This window comes from Desmodus rotundus, chromosome 5, assembly GCF_022682495.2.
Source record: "Desmodus rotundus isolate HL8 chromosome 5, HLdesRot8A.1, whole genome shotgun sequence".
NCBI classification, from domain to species: domain Eukaryota; kingdom Metazoa; phylum Chordata; class Mammalia; order Chiroptera; family Phyllostomidae; genus Desmodus; species Desmodus rotundus.
The window spans coordinates 44,040,612-44,061,673 of record NC_071391.1 but is presented as its reverse complement, the minus strand read 5'-3'; the positions used below and the strand labels follow the sequence as shown (position 1 = coordinate 44,061,673).

At 40.8% G+C, this 21,062-nt stretch overlaps 2 protein-coding genes across 4 annotated transcripts; one reads left to right on the top strand and one right to left on the bottom strand.

Moving 5' to 3' along the window:
- Positions 1–3,108: 3,108 nt before the first annotated feature.
- Positions 3,109–8,195, bottom strand: LOC128781098 (olfactory receptor 51I1). 3 transcript variants are annotated; one of them, XM_053925644.1, is made up of 2 exons: positions 8,130–8,195; positions 3,109–4,257 (listed from the first exon to the last, which is right to left on the bottom strand). In XM_053925644.1, exon 2 carries the CDS (start codon positions 4,175–4,177, stop codon positions 3,233–3,235), a length of 945 nt encoding a protein of 314 aa, XP_053781619.1. In that variant the 5' UTR covers positions 4,178–4,257; positions 8,130–8,195; the 3' UTR covers positions 3,109–3,232. The 3 variants fall into 3 exon arrangements, with proteins under 3 accessions (XP_053781619.1, XP_053781620.1, XP_053781621.1); XM_053925645.1 differs by having other exon boundaries at positions 3,109–4,261; positions 8,130–8,170; XM_053925646.1 differs by lacking the exon at positions 8,130–8,195 and adding an exon at positions 4,964–5,442.
- A 9,818-nt stretch (positions 8,196–18,013) lies between these two features.
- On the top strand, positions 18,014–19,074 carry LOC112298873 (olfactory receptor 51I2). The gene has a single exon (XM_024554024.3). It carries the CDS (start codon positions 18,089–18,091, stop codon positions 19,025–19,027), a length of 939 nt encoding a protein of 312 aa, XP_024409792.2. The 5' UTR covers positions 18,014–18,088; the 3' UTR covers positions 19,028–19,074.
- Positions 19,075–21,062: the final 1,988 nt, after the last annotated feature.

Genomic DNA, 21,062 nt, shown 5'->3' with positions numbered 1-21,062 from the left:
GCAAGAGGGAATGAGTGATAGGTGGAGATCACAGGGAGACAGTATGGAGCACAGGTGAGGAAGATTTTTCTAAGAGTCTACTCTGCACAGGGACATACTATGCTTCTGGTCAGTGGAGATGTTCAAAGACTGGAAAACTTGATGGGCATGGACAACAGTGAGGGGATTGCTGGGGGAAGAGGGTTGTAAAGGGACTAAATGGAAATGGAAAAAGAGATACAATAAAGATTAAATCAAAAAAGAAAAGAAGAGAAAAATCCTTGCTGACAATGCTGAGGAAAACTTCCAGAATTTGTTTAAAGGGGATTAAAAGCCCTTTCAACACTTCTGCCCTTGGGCCTGATATTCCAAGTTATCAAATTCTCTCCTATTCTGTGACACTGAGAATTTCATGACAGTGGATCTGTGTGGCCAAAACAAAAACACACTTTCAGTCCCTGTGGTGAGATCACCATGTGTCTGTCACTGCTGAAGCAATCTCTGGCAGTCCCATCTGAAGGTGTTTTGGAAGGATACATGGGCATTGAAATGAATAGTATCTTTTGGTGGAAAACCTGCACGAAAATAAAATGTGGGGATTTTTCTGTCTTAAACCCCTCCATCATAGACAAGACAAATTATCGCTAATACACACATATACATATACACTTAAGGAGACTCACTCAAAGATAGAGGCATGAGAGTGACAAAAAACACACAGAGGCACCAAAAGAATTGTAGACAGAAACACACTTTTTATGCATATACCGAGAAGACACAAATACATTGAAATTCACCTGAGAAAGCTTTGGGAAATGAGAGTTGTATTGAAAGACAGAAGGCAAGAACTCACAATGGCTTCAGAATGGGCCTCGGGCAGGCACTAGCCAAGACAGGAGACAAACTTTATGTTTCTGAATGAGCTCCCAGAGGCCCTAGCCTCTGGGATCCTGTTTTGCCTGAGGGTGATCCTGTGCTGGTAACAGGAAAAGGAGAAGGACTAGATCTCACCTTGGGAACTGAAAGAAAACAAAAAGCATGTGCCCTGGAGATACTGTCCTCTTTCCACAGAGAAAGTAAAATTTCAACTTCTTCCATGTGAAGAAGAGTGAGATGGAGTGAGATGGAGAGAAATCCCTCCAACCTTCATAGCAGCATCCCCACCCAAAACCCAAGTAACTAGTCTCAAAACTGGAACTCTGAGCACGGACTCCACAGTTTAGTTTTCTGAATTATTTTCTTAAAACCCATATCCCAGGAAAAACTTAAAGCTTAGAGCTTGATGGGCAAATTTCAGGACAATGTTTAAATACCAGAGCCAGACCCAGTATTTAACCAATGGAGGAAATAGCCATGGCTTTCTTTACCCACTTATCAATGCTGTTTCCTACTCAATTCCCAATCAACCCTCCACCAAATGGCACAAGATTGAGTTGTCCCCCAGAAGAGACATCCCATGGGGTTCAAAGTCATACAGATGTAGATTTGAGTTCCAGGATGTCATCTACCAACTTCATGATTCTAGGAGATCAGCATTTCTTCAACTTGAAAGCTGATATATTAAGAGGCTAGTACTTACCTACAGAGGGTAGAGATTCAAATGAAAAAAGAAGGAAGCTATATTTTTAATGTGATCTTAGCATACATAAGTTCTCCCGGAGGCTCCAATATCAGATCACCCAAATAACTTTTTTCTCAAGTACCTAGTCTTCCCATTAAGTATTTCATTTTACTTCTTCCTTATTTAAGTTTCAAATACAGTGCAGGTGTATTCAGGGAAGGAATGGCAGGAGAGCTCTCTCACTTTCATATCAAGTAGTGGGATGGATCCAGAGAAACAAACAGAAGATGGACATGAAGAAGATTTTATCTTCCTATTATGGACCTTTGAAATGTCTCAGAGTGGTAGTTTGAGAACCTTTTCTACTTTCCATTATCATAAAGTGACTATGGAGTGGCTGGAGGTTGTTTATGGAATCTTCTCTGTCAGCTATTTCTGTGCTATAATTGCACCCACTCGTAGAGATAATAAGCTATGAGTTTGCATTTTCCTTCACCACCAACACCATACACCTAGTTGTCAGTTTCTCCCCACTTTAAAAACCACTCACAATCTGACTTAGGGAATCTCTCAAGACCTCGTTTCCCAAGATTTCCATATGAAACCTCCCCTCTGTCCGCATGAAGCTGCTTGCAATTGTCCTAAATAGTTTAGACAAATATTGTAGGTTAAAGGTTCTCAATCTTTAACATACATCACAATTACTTGGAGAATTTATTAAAATACAGATTGATGGACTTTGCACCCTAGAATTTCTAATTTAGGGCATCTAAGGAGGGACCTGAGAATTTGCATGCCTAACCGTTTCCCAAGTGGTGAGTATAATGCCAGCCTGGGAATCGCATTGTGAGAACCCCTTTTCCAGACTCTTGTTACTCATTAGTCTTGTTATTGCTGTAACACATCATATCGGCATGACTTTAGCAGTGTTGGAAAAGAGAATTACTCTGCTTCTCAATTTTCCATCACCAATGGTTTTATTCAATGCAAATCGAATTCAATAGGTCTTGTGTGGGGTCTAAGATTCTGTTTCTCTAACAGGATGCCAGAGATACGAATACTATCGTTTATTGGATTACACTTGGAATAGCAAGGTTCTAAACTTTCTTGCCTAAATATTTGTCCCATACTTATGTCAAAATTATTACCTTCCTGTCTTCTTGCCACCCTGCACCAAGTACTCTAACCTCTTTCATCCTTTACAAGCTACTTCAGAAAAATTTTTATCCTGCTCTCCACAAACCAAATGGGCCCTCAGTGTCACATGAAGCATCAGGCCTCCACAGAATTTTGTCTGTCTCCAATGTTTACCACTTCCCTCATCTGGATGGAATTAGGATTATTTGTGTTCAAACTTATTGGCCCTGTGGAATTTTTATTATTTCCATTAGTCAAACATTTTTCAGGACACCTTTACTCTTTTTTAGTGTTTTCCCTTAATATGTCTACTTCTTACTTAACAATATGTCTTACCTACCATTTTAAAATTCTTAGCAACTAGCATAAGGTCTTTCACACAGTGTTTAATATACATTTATGTCATTTTATTGAGTCAAATGTTCCTTTGTCAATATCATATTCACAACTATCAAGATTCTGATTCTTCTCCTCCTTGCTTCAAGCATTTCTTAAGTTGACAAACAAGTCCCAGTTCTTTCTACAAAGTACTTCTCTCAGGGCCTGCAGCTTTCTTCAGCTCTGGGATTTATAAAAGGCTTTGAGGATCCCTCTGCGTATCTCCTTTGTCTTCACACTGTAGATGATGGGGTTGAGCATGGGAGGTACGAACAGGTAGACATTGGACATCATGACATGAACAACAGGTGGGGCACTTTTCCAGAAGCGGTGGATCATGGAGACAGCAATTATGGGCACATAGAAAGCCAGCACTGCGCAAATGTGTGATATGCAAGTGTTGAGTGCCTTGAGCCTCTGTTCCCAGGATGCAATGGCCAGCACAGCTCTCAGAATCGATGCATAGGACAGCAGGATGAAAGTGGAGTCTATGCCATAGGTGAAAATGACCACAAAGAGCCCATAGATGTTATTAACATGGGTGTCTCCACATGCCACCTTCATGAGATCTGGATGGAGGCAGTATGAGTGATGTAAAACATTGCCCTTGCAGAAGGGAAGTCGTTTCACCAGAAAGGGAAAAGGCAAGAGAGTAGTGAAGCTCTTGGCAAGGATGCCCAGGCCCATAGCCAAAATGCAGCTGTTGGTGAGCACAGTGGCATAATGTAGCGGGTCACAAATAGCCACAAAACGATCAAAGCTCATGGCCAGCAGTATGCCTGATTCCATGAAAGAGAAAGTGTGGATGAAGAACATCTGAACCAAACATGCATCAAAGCCAACATGGCGGTAGTTGAAGCAGAAGGTGGCAATCACAGTTGGGAGTGTGGAGAAGGACACTCCCAGATCATTTAGGGAGAGCATAGAGAGGAAGTAGTACATGGGCTGGTGCAGAGAAGGCTCCTGAACCACCAGAGCAAGAATGCTGAGGTTGCCTATGATGGAGATCAGGTAAAAGATGCAGAAAACCAGGGCAACCCAGGCTTGGCCTGTCTGCATCCCAGGAATGTCTGTCAGCTGGAGTGTGTCTGGCTGGAAGGGGGTGCCATTGAGGCTCAACATGGCAGGCAGGTGGGAGAATACAGATGGGGAATGAGCCCAAGAGGATGTTTGGGGGAGTTCTTCACTTTCTCTCAGACATCCTGTCTCCAACACAAAACGGTCAGAGATTGAAAGTGTTTGTCTCTTTCCCTGCTTCCCCTATTAATGAGATCTTTAAGAATAGCAACTGATTTCTACTATGTCTGAACCACCAGTACCCACCACCCTGTCTAGAGCATCGTAGAAACTCTGTGAAGGTGAGATGATCAAGTGAGTGTCCATCTCACTGCAAAGCAACAAGTCCCCTAATTTTCACCTTAAACTGTAGTACCCCTTCACTTCTCCATATCACCCCAAAAGCCACATTTGGGGAGTTTGGTGAGAAATAGAGGTTAACATACACATGGAAAAGGAAATACTGCTCAAATCTTTGGAAACCCTTTGGTAGAATCAGGGGTGTCCAACTCACAGCCCACGGGCCACATTTGGCCCAGGATGGGTATGAATGCAGCCCAACACAAAATTGTAAATTTGCTTATAATGGTTTTTTTTTTTTTCCTCATCAGTTTCTGTTAGTGTTTGTGTATTTAATGTGTGGCCCAAGACAGCCCTTCTTCCATTACATCCCAGAGATGCCAAAAGGTTGGACACTCCTGGTAAATAAAACTTCTACAACTGTAGAATTACAGTTTTAATAACTTTTACTCAGATTTCACCTCAGCCAAAAACTGTTCCACCTCTGTAAAATCTTAAATTCTATTTTTGCTAATATTCTGACCACATCCTTCTAATTTCCAACCCTCTTACCTTCTAGTGACCAGGCACTTGCTCTCAGGGTCCCAGTAATTCTTCCATTTTTTCTGATCTATTTGTCTTTTAGCATTTGCTCCCTCACTTGTTCCCTGACCTACTCTCCCACCACAGCCGGTGTCTTCATCTCCCCCTTGCCCCTCCTTCACATTCACACAGCAAACCCCAACTTTGGTAAATTCTCTAGTCAAACTGGGTGTGTAGCTGGATAAAACCAAAGAAGCAAGTGGTTTTTTGGAGATAAGTACTGATTATTTACCACAGCCTAAATTTTAAATTTATTTATTGGGTTGGCCAAAAAGTTCATGTGGTTTGTTTCCATAAAATAAAAGACACATCTTTCATTTTCACCAATAAATTTATTGATTTGGATATTTTGAGTAAGCCGGCTATCTCTCACATGGTATAATGTTGACTGTTCCCAATTATTGTCACAATTTAATCACTATCAACTTCAACTGGTCTACCTCACCATGGCGCATTGTCCAGGGAGAAATCTCTGGCAGGAAACTTAACAAACTACTACTGACACGTTCGATCACTCACAGCACCTTCTCCATACACTGCACAAATCTTTTTTGCATTTCAGTTGTGTTTTTACCTTTCTTGAAATAGTAATGCATAATATGCTGAAAATGTCACTTATTTTCTTCCATCTTCTCTATTAAAATGGCTACACAAAAATCCACCAATTTTGATAGGTGTTTTTAAAAGGCATGTTGATATGACTGCTGTCACAATACAGTCTCACAAAATTGTTTCAAATCAAGTTAAAGAGAACTAAGCACTATTAGAGCCATCTTACAAAAAAAAAAAGCAAACTTTTTGGCCAACCCAATACATCTTTATCCATTCTTACCCCCTGGCTCCTAAGAAAGAGATGTCTCTCCTTCTCCAAGACCAGGCCCTCCACCTTCAGGATTCCATTTCTTGCCTTCTCCTTCGAACACCTGTTTCCATTAGTCAGTTTTACTGCATCTTCAGCCTCTCCCTTTCTATCTCTTTTCCTCAGGGCAATAAGCATGTGCAAACCATCCTATTACAAAAACATAACCTTCCCTCTTTAGCTGCCACTCTATTACCCTCCCCATTTCTTAATCAAACTTCTTGAAACATTGTCTCTTCAGATGTAAAAGGAGGGAAGCTTGTTTATGTTTCCATTTCTCCAATTCTAGTCTGAGATCCTTAAAGTCAAGGATTCACCCTTCTTAGCCTTACCTTCTATCACTGCTCAGTTTACTCTAGTGTGGCTTCCACATCCCACCTTCTCAACTGAAAATAATTTCTCTATGGTTACCACTGACCTCTTCGTTGCTAAATCTAATTATAAACATTTTCAATACTCATCCATTTGGTTTCCCTACCAGAGTTCATTCTGTCGGTAACTCACTTTTAGAGAACCACCTCCTTCCTCCAGATGCGCCATTTCTCCATGTTTTGCTCCTACTCTGACGTCTTCTCTACCTTCTTTACTGAATCCAGTTTCTCTGTCATTCCTCTTAAACAGCATCAGATTAATTTCAGCAAAGTAAGCAACGAGAACAGTGCAAATTGAGAAACCATATCATAAAGGACTTTTTCTCAGCCTTACCTAAAATGTCTCTGTAATTATATTCCTATGATACTAGGTATCTCATAACCAGAGCTCTGTTTTGGAATTTAGGCATAGTAGTTCTCTTGTTCCTTTGACTTTTTCTGGACTTTTCATTCTCTTAGCTGTCTTAGTAAATATGGTGAAAGTAGATGGTTAAAAGAGTTTGGATAATGCCCAGATATCTATCAAAATCCTGAAAGTATATGGAGCATTAGAAGGAATTTGTCTATTCTTTTCTTTTCTCTCCTTTCCAACTGAGAATTTAAAATCCAAAACAAAAACAAAACAAAACCTTGTTAATCGGTAAGTTAACAAGTTTTAACTGAGAATTAATAAAAGTTCCAACTGAGAATTAACAACGCTTGTTAATCAATTTCTTCTCCATACTCCCCCTGTAAATTTCTCTCCGTGCACCCAAGTCAGGTTTTAAGTCAATGTTCCAAGAAATCTTCTTACATGCAGGCTATCCACATCTACTCTTTTTTATCATCTTCATTCTAAGATTACCTTTAAGTTCTGAAGAAATGGAAAGACACTTGGAGCACCAACAGATACGACTGACTCTTCTACAAGATAAGTTGACTCCACTATTCTGAACTCCTCATGTACAAAATTAGGTATTCCAGGTCATATTTCATCCATGCTCCAGATTTTCCTCAGCATGGAAAGCAACTTTGAAAACTTCTCCCCCAAATAGAACATACTTTGCCGCCACCAAACAGCCATTTTTTCTTTGTTTTGACTGTGGAGGTGTCAGTTAAGGCTTCTTAGATATGACTAATCTAGGAAGAAATGTCAAGACAATGGAGACAGGCCCAAATAGTGCCTTTCTTTTGCACACCATGCACATGAGTACACACATACAGTCACACAAAGGTACTAGCAAATATACGTTTCACTCTTTTACACACAATTACACACTCACCTGTATCAAAAATACGGAAACTATTGTGCACTCCCTTAGTCACACATAACACTAGCACAACCACAGAATTTAAGAAGGCTCATAGTTACTCATTGCCATTATGCACTATGTTTCAAATATCCTCCCATAGTTATACCAGCTCAACACATACTTATAAACACACAGACAAAAATACATCAGTATTCACAGACCCACCAAGTAATAGTCCACCAACTCTATTCCCATGACCTCCTCAGTATTGAAAATCCAGCTAAGATTGAAGATCATGTTGTTAAATAACTTCAGTTCATTTGCTTCTGTGATTTTTTTCTCAAGCTGCACACCCAAGACTTAGATATAGGAGACAGTAATTCAAATTTCAGGGAGAAAAAGTTTGAAATACCCTCAAGATAAAATCTAGATTTAATGGATCAGCCCCTTCATCTAAGGTTCTGTGATTGTGACTTGGTATTAGAATTTTGATTCAGATGGATACCTAGCATCAAGGTCTGTGCTCATGGGCTTTGGAAGGGAACAGATTTGCTCATGTTTGGAGGGGAAATAGGAGGGTCAGAGGCAGTCTAGGGTTGCACTAGGAGTTTCAAAGGTCAAGATAAGTTTTAGGTAAGAGGCCCAGGTGGGCAGTTTGAGGGAAAGGCACTCACTAGGTGGCAGAAGTTCTTTTCTCTGTAGCTGGACGTACTGCTCTGTGGATCTAGCTGCCAGAGTGGCATTAGCTCACTCACCTAAGATTAATAAATTCATGAACACCCCAGAGTCCCTAGGCTTGTTTGTTTGTGGTTGCAGGAGGAGAGTAGAAAGGAAATGGAGAGGGTGGGATCAAGAGGGAGAGTAGTGCTGGGCCACAGGAGAATTGTCCCTAGGAGAATCCCTTTCCTAGCCTCATTAATCCCTAATGTCATCATTTGCAACCATTACTAAGTTAAGCTTCCCTTGATCAGTAAGTGCAAACAGTTGCATGAACACAAACATACCATATTTTTCAGACCATAAGATGCACCTAGGTTTTAGAGGAGGAAAATAGGAAAAAATTTTTTGAAGCAAATATGTGGTAAAATATTTAACAATATAAATAACATAATATTTTGCCAATGTAAATATAAGTTACATTTGTGTGCTACATTTGCACCCCCATTTTCCTCCCAAATTTGTGGGAGAGGTGAGTCTGATAGTCTGAAAAAGATATGGTACCTAGTCATCAACATTCTGACAACCCCACAGATACTCCTTTCAACATATTCAGCTACAAATAAATTAGAAGACAAGCTCGTGTTCACATCAACTCTTTCAGATCCATACACGTACAAACAGAAAAATGCAAATATGCTCATACAACTGCCCAATAGACTAGTCACTAATCACATATCTTTTTTTAAATTTCTATTGTTATTCAATTACAGTTGTACGCCTTTTCTCCCCATTCCTCCACCCCACCCAGCTGAACCCACATCCCTCCCCCACCTCCACCCTAATCACATATCTTGACAGGTCAAACACACACTAAAATCTCTGTATACTTACTTTGGCAACACAGACCGGTGCAGGTTGCAGACATAATATTAGAAATAGATAGTTAAGTGCACATTTATCCACATACTTGAAGAAACAATCAGGTATGTTTCAAATGTACTCCATGCTCACATGTCCAAAAGTATACATTTCAAACACATGCCCATATTCTCATTAACAGATCTACAAGATGCCCACAATTCATATCCCCCCATCTCCTCACAGATTTATAAATAGAATTTAAATTTATGGCAGTTTTTTTGTAAAAATATGTGTTAGTATCCATATAACATGCTTCTTCTGCAAGCATTCCTTCTACTCCATCACTGAATGGGACCTGAAAATTACAAATTTAGTTCAATTCAACAAAGACCAGACAAAAAAATAGAAGGAAAACATTTTTGAGCATGATTTTGCTTCAGGCATTCCTCTCAGCACTGATGTTACACACAGCAATAAAGACCCAGCACCTATTCTTGCAAAGAAGATAAATATTAAAAAACTGATCCTCTCAACAGTCCAGATGTCCTCTGTGGCAGATATGCCTCCAGATGTTACCTAGAGATATGGCATAAACGTATTTCACAACAAAACCAATGCTTTTGTCAGAACGTATCTAATGTGCATGCAAGGTCTGTGCATTATATGTTTGAAAGAAATAAAGTAATTATATAACTGATTAACCCTTAATTAATTATATGAATACTGAAATATTTAAAGGGAAGTGTTTTGATGTTGTAACTTTAGTTTTTAAATGTGTTTCATTGTACTTTATCACCATTTATTCCCCTTATACCCTCCCTTACCTCCACTTACTTGTCTCCCCACACTGTTGTCCAAGTGCATGAGTTCTTTTTCCTTTTTGCTCGATCCCTCCACCCCTTAAGCTCCACCCCAGAGCTGTCATCCTGCTCTCTATCTACGAGGCTGTCTCTATTTGCTTGTTCAATGTGTTCATTAGATTCCACATATGAGTGAAATCATATGGTATTAGTCTTTCTCTGACTGGCTTATTTCACTTAGCATAATGTTCTCCAGGTCCATCCATGCTGTTGCAAAGGGTAAAATTTCCTTCTTTTTCACAGCCAAGTATTACTCCATTGTGTAAAGGTCCCATAGTTGGTTTATCCCCTTATCTACTGGTGGAAACTTGGGCTGCTTCCAAGTCTTGGCGATTGTAAATAATACTGCCATGAACATAGGGGTTCTTATATTCTTTTGAATTAGTGCTTCAGGTTTCTTTGGATGAGTTGCCTGAAGTGGAATCAACAGGTCTTAAGGCAGTTATGTTTTTAATTTTTTGAGGTAAGTCCACACTGATTTTCACAGTGGCTGCCCAATTTGTGTTTCCATCAAAGAATGTGAAGAAAGGGCAGCTTAACTTTGAAGTACACTAATAAGATAAGTGGACTGATGGATAAGTAGAAGATTGGACACGTAGATAAATGTATGCTAAACATGGCACAATAAAAATGTAGATGTAAGTGGTGGGTATACTGGTGTTTACTGTAAAATACTCTCAAGTATTCTGTGTATTTTTGTAATAAAATGTTGGGATAATTTTTTAATTTATTATTAAAGTATAGGTGGCATACATTGTTACATGGGTTTCTGGTATGCAACATAATAATTCAATATTTATATACCTTATGATGTGATCACCACAGTAAGTCTAGTAAAATTTCGTGAATTAAAAAGACAACAAAAACAGATGGAGCAGGACATAGACCATTCTCCTGAAAGCACAAACCATGTTCAAAACTGCAGTGAAATTCAACCAAACGCAAATGACCTCAAGGCCTAGTTTAAACCACCCTGAGCTTCTTTTCCATAAACTCAGTATTAGTACATGTTACGAGATGAATTTTATGTATTTTGCATAATAGGTAACTTTTCATATGGTTAAAACAAGAGTCAAATTTCTCAGCTGCATCTTGTCTTATCCCAAAGTTAACTGCTTGTGATTAAGAAAAAGACACTCATTTCCATACCGAAGCCCCATCCTACGGCCATCCGGTTCTTCCCCAGACTATTATCGCTCCACTGGAGTCTACAGAACCATGCAGAGCCAGCTATAATAGAGAGCAGTCAATGCTTTCATGGCAGAAATGAACACTGTTGTTTAAAGAAGGTCATCAATTCTACCTGAGTAGGTAAGGTTTTAGAAAAAAAGTAGGTTTTGATTGTGTGCCAGTCTTGAAGTAGTTCCCAGAAAACTCTGGCTATTTGGTTGTGAGAAAGATCATTTCATACAACAAGATTTCTACTCCTCAGAACTCAAGTCCAATTACTCTCATCATTCACAAACCACAGTGAGATACATTTTACATGGTGCTGACTATCATGGTCAAAGCCCACGGGAAGTTACACATTTTACAGTGCTAGAGATACGTGAAGACTGAGGTGAATGAATGAATTATACTTCTATTCTCTACCAAGGATAGGCCTGGTTAAGATCCACTCATACTCTTCTGCAGCTATTCAGCATATCACAGGAGTCAAAATATCACTCTACGAATACCCCAAACGCCACTGTCAGTGGACTTCCAGATGCGTTCAGCTGCTAGGAAGCACTGGCTAATGGGGGGCATGCCCCTCTGTCCACTCTCCCACCTAAAGCAGTCTCTGGCGTGGATTGCGTCTCATCCACGACTCCAGCTTCTGCTGGTTGAGATCACCTTGGCTCCAACTCCAACACCACCACCATTAACTCTCCAGCCTAGAAGTGGTGGTGGCTTTCTGCTGTTGCAGATCTCTAGGTGGCATTAGCATCTGCTGGTCAGTTTAGTAGTTCTTGTGAAACCTGTGTAACAATTCCAAGGATTAAGTTCATTGTTTGACTGTGTTGGTCATCATGTTATTTTCTCAGTCTCAATCCTATCTTTTATATTATTATTTGTGAGACTGGGACTGGGCCTCAGCAAACTGTATTTCTCTTTTTCCAAGGAGCTCCCAATATCTGCAGATGAGGGTGAGGTGTGGGAAGGAGCCTCTAGGTAGCTGGTGCAGGAAAGAAGACTTGCTTTATGTTGCTGTCAATGTTACCCCAGTACAAAATCTTCACCCAAGCCCCCAGGGTTAATCCAGTGGCATTGACAGTGTTAGTGATACTCCATATTATAACTTTTTAACACTCCTGGAAACAGTCTTACCATGACCTCTTAAAGACCTTAGGACAAACTAGGGAAGTCCTCTGCTCCTCCCATTTCAGAGGTGTAAGTCTCAGGCATTCAGGGTCTCTTGTATTTTATAAACTCTGTAATGGGGAAATATCAAAGACCCAGGGTTTTTAAGAAAGAATTACATAGCAAGAAAAGTTCATAGTGAATCATGTAGCTGTAGGATTTACCAAGAAGGGTAATTTTCTTTATTTTTTAAATTATACTGTACATGCAACATTATTTTTGTATTACTTTCAGATCTACAACTTACTGGTTAGACAATCATATACTTTATTTACATCATTCTTATTACTTGAAGTACACACCTGGCACCATATATAGTTATTACACTACCATTGACTATATTCCCTATGCTGTACCTCACATGCTTCCCCTTCCCAATGACTATTTTGTAACTTTCCTTGTGAACTACTTAATCCCTTCACCTTTTTCACCCAATCTTCCAACCACTTTCCCCTCTGGAAACCATCACTCTGCTCTCTGTATGTGTAAGACTGTTTCTGTTTTGTTTTATTCATTTCCATTTTTTAGAGTCTACATATAAGTGAAATCATAACAAAGAGTTTTAAATGGCAGAATTCCCACAGGGGAAATGATGTGAAGAAAATCCCAGAAGTACAAAGTCATAAAATAGAGTATTTATTTGAAAACCTGCAAGGAGTTCAGGAAGACGCGAACACATATTGTGACTAAAGAGAGATCCTTGGGGAAAAGTACGAAAGGGTCTCATACATGTTCAAGTGCTGTGAATCTTTCAGAGGGAACGGTTTGAGAACAGAGAGCAGACCAGACATGAATTGCATAGATGCAGCTCAGGGGAAAAAAGGGGGTTGCCTTTGAGAGGAGAAATTCCAATCAGCCAGGAGTTTGAGATGTACTTGTACATGGAACACAATTTACAATTGGACTTGTCATGGCTTGCTATGGGTAATACATGAAGATAATGGACACTATAGCCTTAATGGAAAACCATTAGGAAATTTTTAATTAGTTTTCAGAGAACCAGTTACCTGACTTTAAACTCCTTCTCCAAATTTAGTGGTTCTCAAGCAGGAGTACCTTTGTCCCTCAGGGGACATTTAGCGATGTCCAGAGGCCTTTCTGGTTGTCATAACTGGGGTGGAGCATCTACTGGGTAAGGACCAGGGGTATTGTTAAATATCCTACATGTACGAGACATCACGTCGAGACAAAAAATTATTAGGCCATAATGTTAATAGTGTTGAGATGGAGAAATTCTGCCTTTATTAAGGTACAACTGAGTTATGGATTAGAGAATTTAAATGAATATTTCTAAAGAGATCTTTTGGAAAGAGCTAGGTCTCCCATCCCACTCCACACATTCGAGAGGAAGAGAAGGGTGGCACACTTCAGTTTACCTTGAGTCAAAAAAGAGAAACCTCAAGGCTTCTACTCAGGCAATACATGTCCCTGAAATGTGGGGAGAGAGAGACACAACAGACTCTCCTTACTCGTGTCTGGGAATCTGCATGGAGAGGTGAAAGTTGCCTTGCTGCTCTGATAGCGGGATTGGATGGGAAACACATCACTGTTTTGGGTCAGGCATTTGTTGTAGTAGAGGAAGGCTGACCATTTTATTGACGGGTTACATGCTAAAAAGAAATGGCATGGAATTGTCTTAGCGCCTGTCCTGAAAAATATATGGCTCTGCAAGGGGGTTTGGCATTGTGGATAGAGTAAGAAGCAACCATACAGAGAATGATTTTTTTTAAGTTTACATCAAGTGGAGATGAAGTAAAAGATAGGGAGAAGGGAGAAAAGGGAAGTTTCCTGGAATGATTTCTGAAAGCGGCACCCCCCAAAATAAAGTCAGCTTTAAACATTTAAGAAACCTAAGTAAACACCATAGCAGCTAACTGAAGCAGTAAAGAATTATGAAGGTTCCACTTCTCCTTCTCCCTCCTCCTTGGTGAAGTCAGAAACCACGGATAGGAAGTGAGGAATGGGAGAAGGGAAAAGGCTATGCTCTGGACACGGGGAAACTTCACTTATCACCTGAGGCTGGGGTTCTAATTACTTACCAGACGATGTTTTATTATCTGAATGTGACCAGAAATATCAGGAAATTGAGTTTTCAAACGGGTTAAAAAATAATTAGCCCTATTCAATACATCTAAAGGGAAAAGAGCCCTGTGGGGTATAGCTCAGTGGATTGAGCGCAGGCCTGAGAACCAAAGGGTTGCAGGTTCAATTTCCAGTCAGGGCACATGCCTGAGTTGCAGACTACAGGCAGGCGTGAGAGGCTACCACACACTGATGTTTCTATCCCTCTCTTTCTTCTTCCCTTCCCCTCTCCCTAAAAATAAATAAATAAAATCTTTAAATTAGAAAAGTAAAAATAGTTATTTTTATTAGACCTTATTTGTGGGCTCGATCAAATATTATACAACTCTGAGATCTCTTGGAAGGCTATGAGCTCCTCTCATTATAGTGCCTGGCCATTCATTACCAGATGGTGTCTTGCATTAGGTATTGAAATGGTCATGCAAATTGCTGAGTTCCTTTTCAGCTTAAGGAGCACAGGCTTTATTCTCCTAAGTCATTAAGAACCTCAAGAGACTAAAACCTTCCTGATGAACTTCAGACACAAGGTCAGCACCACTCCTCTCTCCAGGGGCTTTGAGGGAGATAAAAGCAGCAGGCATGGATTCACTTTAAGGGAGAGAGAGATGGATGTGCTGTTCTGTGAAATCTGTCACCTGACTTTTCTGGTGAGTTCTGAAACTCTGAAGGAGTACACTAGATGACTCTCCTGAAGCCTGCTCCAAGAAAGGGTTAAATTGGGACAGGGGTAGGGTGAGGGAGAGACTGGGGTGGAGGTGATCTGATAACAGCATCTTAGAGTGATCAGAGATGCTAGAAAGGTCCCTTGACTTGGGGGTCTTGTTCTGGAACTGCCACTGAATGATTTTGTAACTGTATTTATCTGGTCAGCTCACTTTCCAGAGTCAACTCCTGGAGATGAAAGATTGTCTGATTTATTAACATTGGTTGCAAGGTCAGGGAGGAAAGCAGGACTCAGCACACAGGAAAGGTTCAGAAATCCAGGAGCAAAGTGGTCACAAACTATTATTCCATGACGCAAACCAAAAGCTGAGCCAGGACAAGAGATCAAACTGCTCTTCTATTATATATTGTGCAATAAAATATGTAAAAGTCCCCCAGCTGTTCAAAGAGTAGGAGAAATCAGCTATAAATTCGAGATGAACTATGCATACCTCAGCATTTCTTTTACTATGCATGACGCAGGTTGAAACCTATGGTCTTTAAAGGAGCCTCTCCACACATCCCTCCAACCCCATGTCTACCATGTTCTGCCTTTTTTTTCAGCGTCCTTAGCAAATCTTGGGCATTCTTTGCATGACCAAAAACTAAAAAGTAAACTGAAAGAACATCAGAGCCATAAACTATCTTAGAATATATTCTTTTAAAATGATAAAGAAGGGTCCACTGAAAAGAGAATCATTTTTCCTAAGCTCGTTCAGCCAGGGCATGTCAGACCAGGGTTAAATCTCAGGCCTCCTGACCCCCAGTCCAGGACCTGTCTCCCTAACCCACCTTGGCTCCTGTGTGATTTCAGTTAAAGAAAAGGTGCTGGGTTCCAAATGAAATACAGCCAACATGGGAGATAATTATTTTCTGCATCATTTTCTCCACATAAATTTGAATCTAGCATTCCCTTAGTTCAAAGGCAACTGAGATATCTCCATTCAGAAACGTGTACCTGTATTATCCCTTTTGACTTCTCTAACACCTTAATGATGCCTCAGAGATCTCAGTAAGATGTTAGAGAGTGTTAACAAATTTTTTAATGGAGATTTTATCCTCTACTTGCATGCACAATGAGGCAAGCTCACCTTGTGGGCTTCAGTGTCCACATCTGTGAAGGATGGAGTGACTGATGGGCTGCAAAAGCCCTTGCAGAGTATCTAGGAAATAGCATGTACTCAATAAGCACAGTTTTTCCTTACTGTATTCTTTCCTTCATACGCATCCAGACAACCCAGAACTGGGTATGACAAAGAATGTGAACCTGGGACTGTTCAGGTAGACTTTTTGCCATAAATACTGAAACTTGGGTTTTTATACCCAGAATGATTCTGGCTCTGGCTTCACAGATTCCTGCTTTTATTGAAGCCTATTTTCTTCTCCCTTCTCTTTCTGTTTCCTTTACATTAGCTCAGTTCTCTTTTGTTTTCTCTGATCACCTCTATGAGGCTCTGTATAAAAAATGGGATTGTAGTCAAGTGGGAGGGACAAGAAACAAACGAGGTCAGTCAGTCCTGGATCCTGAGGAATCCCAGTCCCGGATGGGAGACAGGCATGCACAGACTGAGCTCCTGGACCAGAAGAGATGCGATCAACCCCACAGAGAAGTGGCCCCTGACTCTGTGGGAACCACAGCAAGATCTGAGTTCCATACTGCCAGAGAAAATCCAGGAGGTGTCCTGAGCTGGTAATGTTGCATCACATAGCATCTCTGTGGCTCCCAGGTCCCCCTCCTCCTCCATTTCCATCAAGAGGAATCTGATTATGCTGTGGTCTTGCTTTGCTAGAGGTTGGAGAGGAAGGAGAAGGTGGAAATAGTAGTGTATATTTCTGGAACTCTTCTTCCAAAAGAGGGTACCTTATGAGCCTGAAACTTGTCTTCCAGATGACAAGCATTCTAACCTCTCTACCTTTACTCACAATGAGAAAATGAATATGAAATGGTTTCAAACCATTAGGGTGATAGAAAAACAAACTACATACTCACTCTCACAGAGAAACAGTTGTCAGTTAGACTCCAGGAATTGAGGATGTAATAGGTATAAGGAAAACAGTAAATTCGATGCACGGTGGGGAAGCAGAGCCTAACTGTGGGTGAGTTAATAACGGGGGGAGGTGGAACTGTACAGACATGCAGGTGGAAGCATACGAACCTCTGCGTAACCTGAGTGTCATGCGCACATAAATGCCACACACAGGCCAATGTGGACTGAGCGCAATAGGGCATGTGCGTGTTCGAGAGTATACAAATCAAGAGGTAGTGTGCGAACCCATTTATAAAATGGTGAGAGACAGAGAGCTGTGGGTGAGTGTTTCATGAGAATGTGAGTGGGATCTAACAAAAGGCTGGCGTGGAGGGTCATGAGTGGGTCCGTGTGAGTAATGGACACTTTGGGGGCACACATGACTGTGAGCGTCTGCATGTGGAACAAGGCCCTCCCACAGGCTGCGTGACAGTGCACCTATACAACATTAAGGGAAGAGTCCATAAGTTTTTAACAAGCATGGACAGCTTTGTGCCATTGCAGAAACATATGGTTTCTCTGTTGCTTTTTTGCAGCAACTCTGACAATGGACAGCTGAGTTCCGGAGGCAGTCATTGCCTCCACACCCTGCTGCCCCTCCCTCTCCCTGCCCAGATACTCAGACACCTCTGGGGAATGTCTCATTAGTCAGTGACGGGTCTAAATTAAACATTTTCAAAGGTATATTTAAATAAATACTTCCAAGTGCTATTGATAATTCAAATCCTAGTGTTCTTCTAGACATTTCCATTCAATGACTCTTCTAAAACACATTAAAATTGTGAAAATGTAATTTAAATCTTTTCCTTGTAACTAATTGATATTTGTGAAGTATTTGTCAATGTCTTCTCCTTCCATTAAACAGAGGGAGGTAGTAACCCAGCCTGTGTGGCCAGATGACCATAAAATGTAAAGAAAGGATATTTGCCCACATTTATCCAAGAGCAGTGATTTCACGAATGCATCCATTTCCAACTGTGTAGACATCATCTGTTGTGCCTCTCACTACTTGGTTTCTTCTCCTCCAGTAAGTGCACCTCTCAGGAATCTCCAAGTCTGAAGGTCTCACCCTGAAGAGTGTCCTGGCTTCCTCCTGCCATGGGATTGTTCAATGTCACTCATCCTGCCTCCTTCCTCCTGACTGGCATCCCTGGTCTGGCGAGCTCTCACTCCTGGCTAGCAGGGCCCCTCTGTGTAATGTACACTGTGGCCTTTGGGGGCAACGCAGTGATCTTGCAGGCTGTGCGAATGGAGCCCAGCCTCCACAAGCCCATGTACTACCTCCTGGCCTTGCTGTCCTTCAGTGATGTGGCCATGTCCATGGCCACACTGCCTACTGTCCTCAGAACCTTCTGCCTCAATGCCCGCAACATTACTTTTGATGCCTGCCTCATCCAGATGTTTCTCATTCATTCCTTCTCCATGATGGAATCGGGTATTCTCCTGTCCATGAGCTTGGACCGCTATGTGGCCATTTGCGATCCCTTGCACTATGCCACTGTGCTCACTGATGGAGTCATCGCTGGAATGGGTATTGCTGTGACTGCTCGGAGCTTTGTCACCCTCTTCCCTCTTCCCTTCCTTATCATGAGGCTGCCTATCTGCAGATCCAATGTCCTTTCCCACTCCTACTGCCTGCACCCAGACATGATGAAGCTGGCCTGTGCTGATATCACTGTCAACAGCATCTATGGACTCTTTGTGCTTGTATCCACCTTTGGCATGGATCTGTTTTTCATCTTCCTCTCCTATGTGCTCATTCTACGCTCAGTCATGGCCATTGCTTCCCATGAGGAACGGCTCAAAGCTCTCAACACGTGTGTGTCACATATCCTGGCTGTACTTGCATTCTATGTGCCAATGATTGGGGTCTCCATAGTGCACCGCTTTGGGAAGCATGTCCCACGTTACATACATGTCCTCATGTCCAACATCTACCTTTTCCTACCCCCTGTGCTCAACCCTCTCATTTATAGCGCCAAGACAAAGGAGATCCGCCGAGCCATTGTCCACATGTTTCGCCACATCAAAATGTGACCTTTGCTTTTGGCTTTAAAATCTGGGGTTTATTGTAGCCACCGGCTGTCATCCATTGGTATCATCATGATTATTGTCATCATCATCATTTCATCATCAAGAATAGGATAGATATGTGTACTGGGGAAAATAAAGTGACAAAACTTGTAACACAACTAACAGTAGTAACTTCAGCAAACATCAATGGCATTATTAGAAAGATAAGTATCAGAGGCAATTGAGTGATGAGATAAAACTTTACAGAGGAAAGTTGGCCCAAGCTAGGAATCATTTTCTACAATACAATAATATGACTGGTATAATGATAACTAAACATTGAGTCTTTAAAGTGCCAGGTTCTATTCTCTTCTAAATTATTTGTATGCATTCATTCACTTATTCTACATAACAATCCTACGAGGTGCAGAGAATTAAGTCAATTGTTCCAGGTAACACAGATAATATGTCATTTAGGTGAGATTCACTACTAGTCTGCCTCCTTAATTTGTACCAGCCTCTCTGTCTACTTGCATCACTATAAACACTACTGCTGCTCTCCTTGCTTTCACACCACTTTCACCCCCCAAATTCATGAGCTGCTTTGAGTTCACAATGAGAAATTAGATGCACTGTCAGAACTTGCTATAAGATATATGAACAAACATGATCCAGGAAATAGAGTTGACATCTATTTTAAAAAAACAAACTCTAGATTCCTCTCTGTTTCTTTATCTGCCCACCACTTAATCCTCCCCAAGAAAAGCAGTGTTCAACAGCTGAACCATAACATTTTTTGACATTGTGCTAGATACATGACCTCTTTCTTTCCCCTTTTTGGGTGTTTAATTTGCTTCCACACAACGACATGATAAGAGACATTAGAAATTGTGTCCTACTAGGATTTCCAGTTACAAAAAGGCCTGGGGTAGGCAAAGTAGAGCATTTACAATTGGGACATTAGAAAATAATTCTTCCAGACCTTCTCTTAGATTGATTTTGCTTGCATACTCTTTCCTTGATATCAGAGAAATAGAATTCAATAAGAAATCTTTTGGCCTAATTTTAGGGGTCTGAGACTAAACTCAGGCTGACTTCTAGACTAAAATAAAGGCAATGCCCTACACGGTCTAACCTAACTCACCAGTGAAACTGGGCCAGAGACCTCACACCAACAGAGCATATAGTTATCTAGAGCTTTTATCTCTGTACGATGCTCTGCTGAGAAAATATCAAGGAGAAGCGCCAGGTGCCAGGGGGAGGACACTATTTCTGAACGGAGATAATGTAAACACTTGGGATCCGGTGTTTCCAAAAACACATTCATGAGTTCAATAAGAGATTCACAATATATGTGTCATTGTCCACTAAATAAACCATTTTGAGGGCATGACTGAATATACCTCAGCAAGATTTTATATGAAAAATAATTGAGGTATTAAAGATCTAGAGTCAGAACATGGTCTTAGTCAATTTAAATAATGAGCTTCCTAATTCATGCCAGGAACTATTGCAACATCAAATAATAATGATACTAATGATAATAATGGTAATAATGATACTAATGATAATAATTTATAATGCCTTGAGAGTTTAGTTTAAATGAATATGTAGATGCAAAGGCAAGGCTTGGGAAAGCTCCTATATGAATATGAGGGAAACACTTACTGATTCCCACCCCAGGGAGAGATGGGAAGACATTCTTTGACCACAGGCCAAACTCTGAACCCCAATGGTGTAACAGGAGAAAAGATGAAGGGCAGGAGAATGTGAGCCTCTTAGAAGATCCTCTGGCTACTCTCCACTTTATTTCCTTTCTTTTGGCTCCATCATAAATTAGAAACGCTGCTTGTTTACAGAGGATAAGGGAAAAACATTTTTAGGTTTTGTCTCTTCTTTTGAGACAGGTGCCATAAGAAAAATTTGAGGCCACTCCTGCACTTTACATTTTAAGGAGGCCTCACTTACAGTCCTGTTTTGGGCCTTAAGCAGAAACTCTCTACGAACTTTTGGTTTAATGAGATTTTTTTTGATTTCATATCTTTTCCCCTCTTGATGG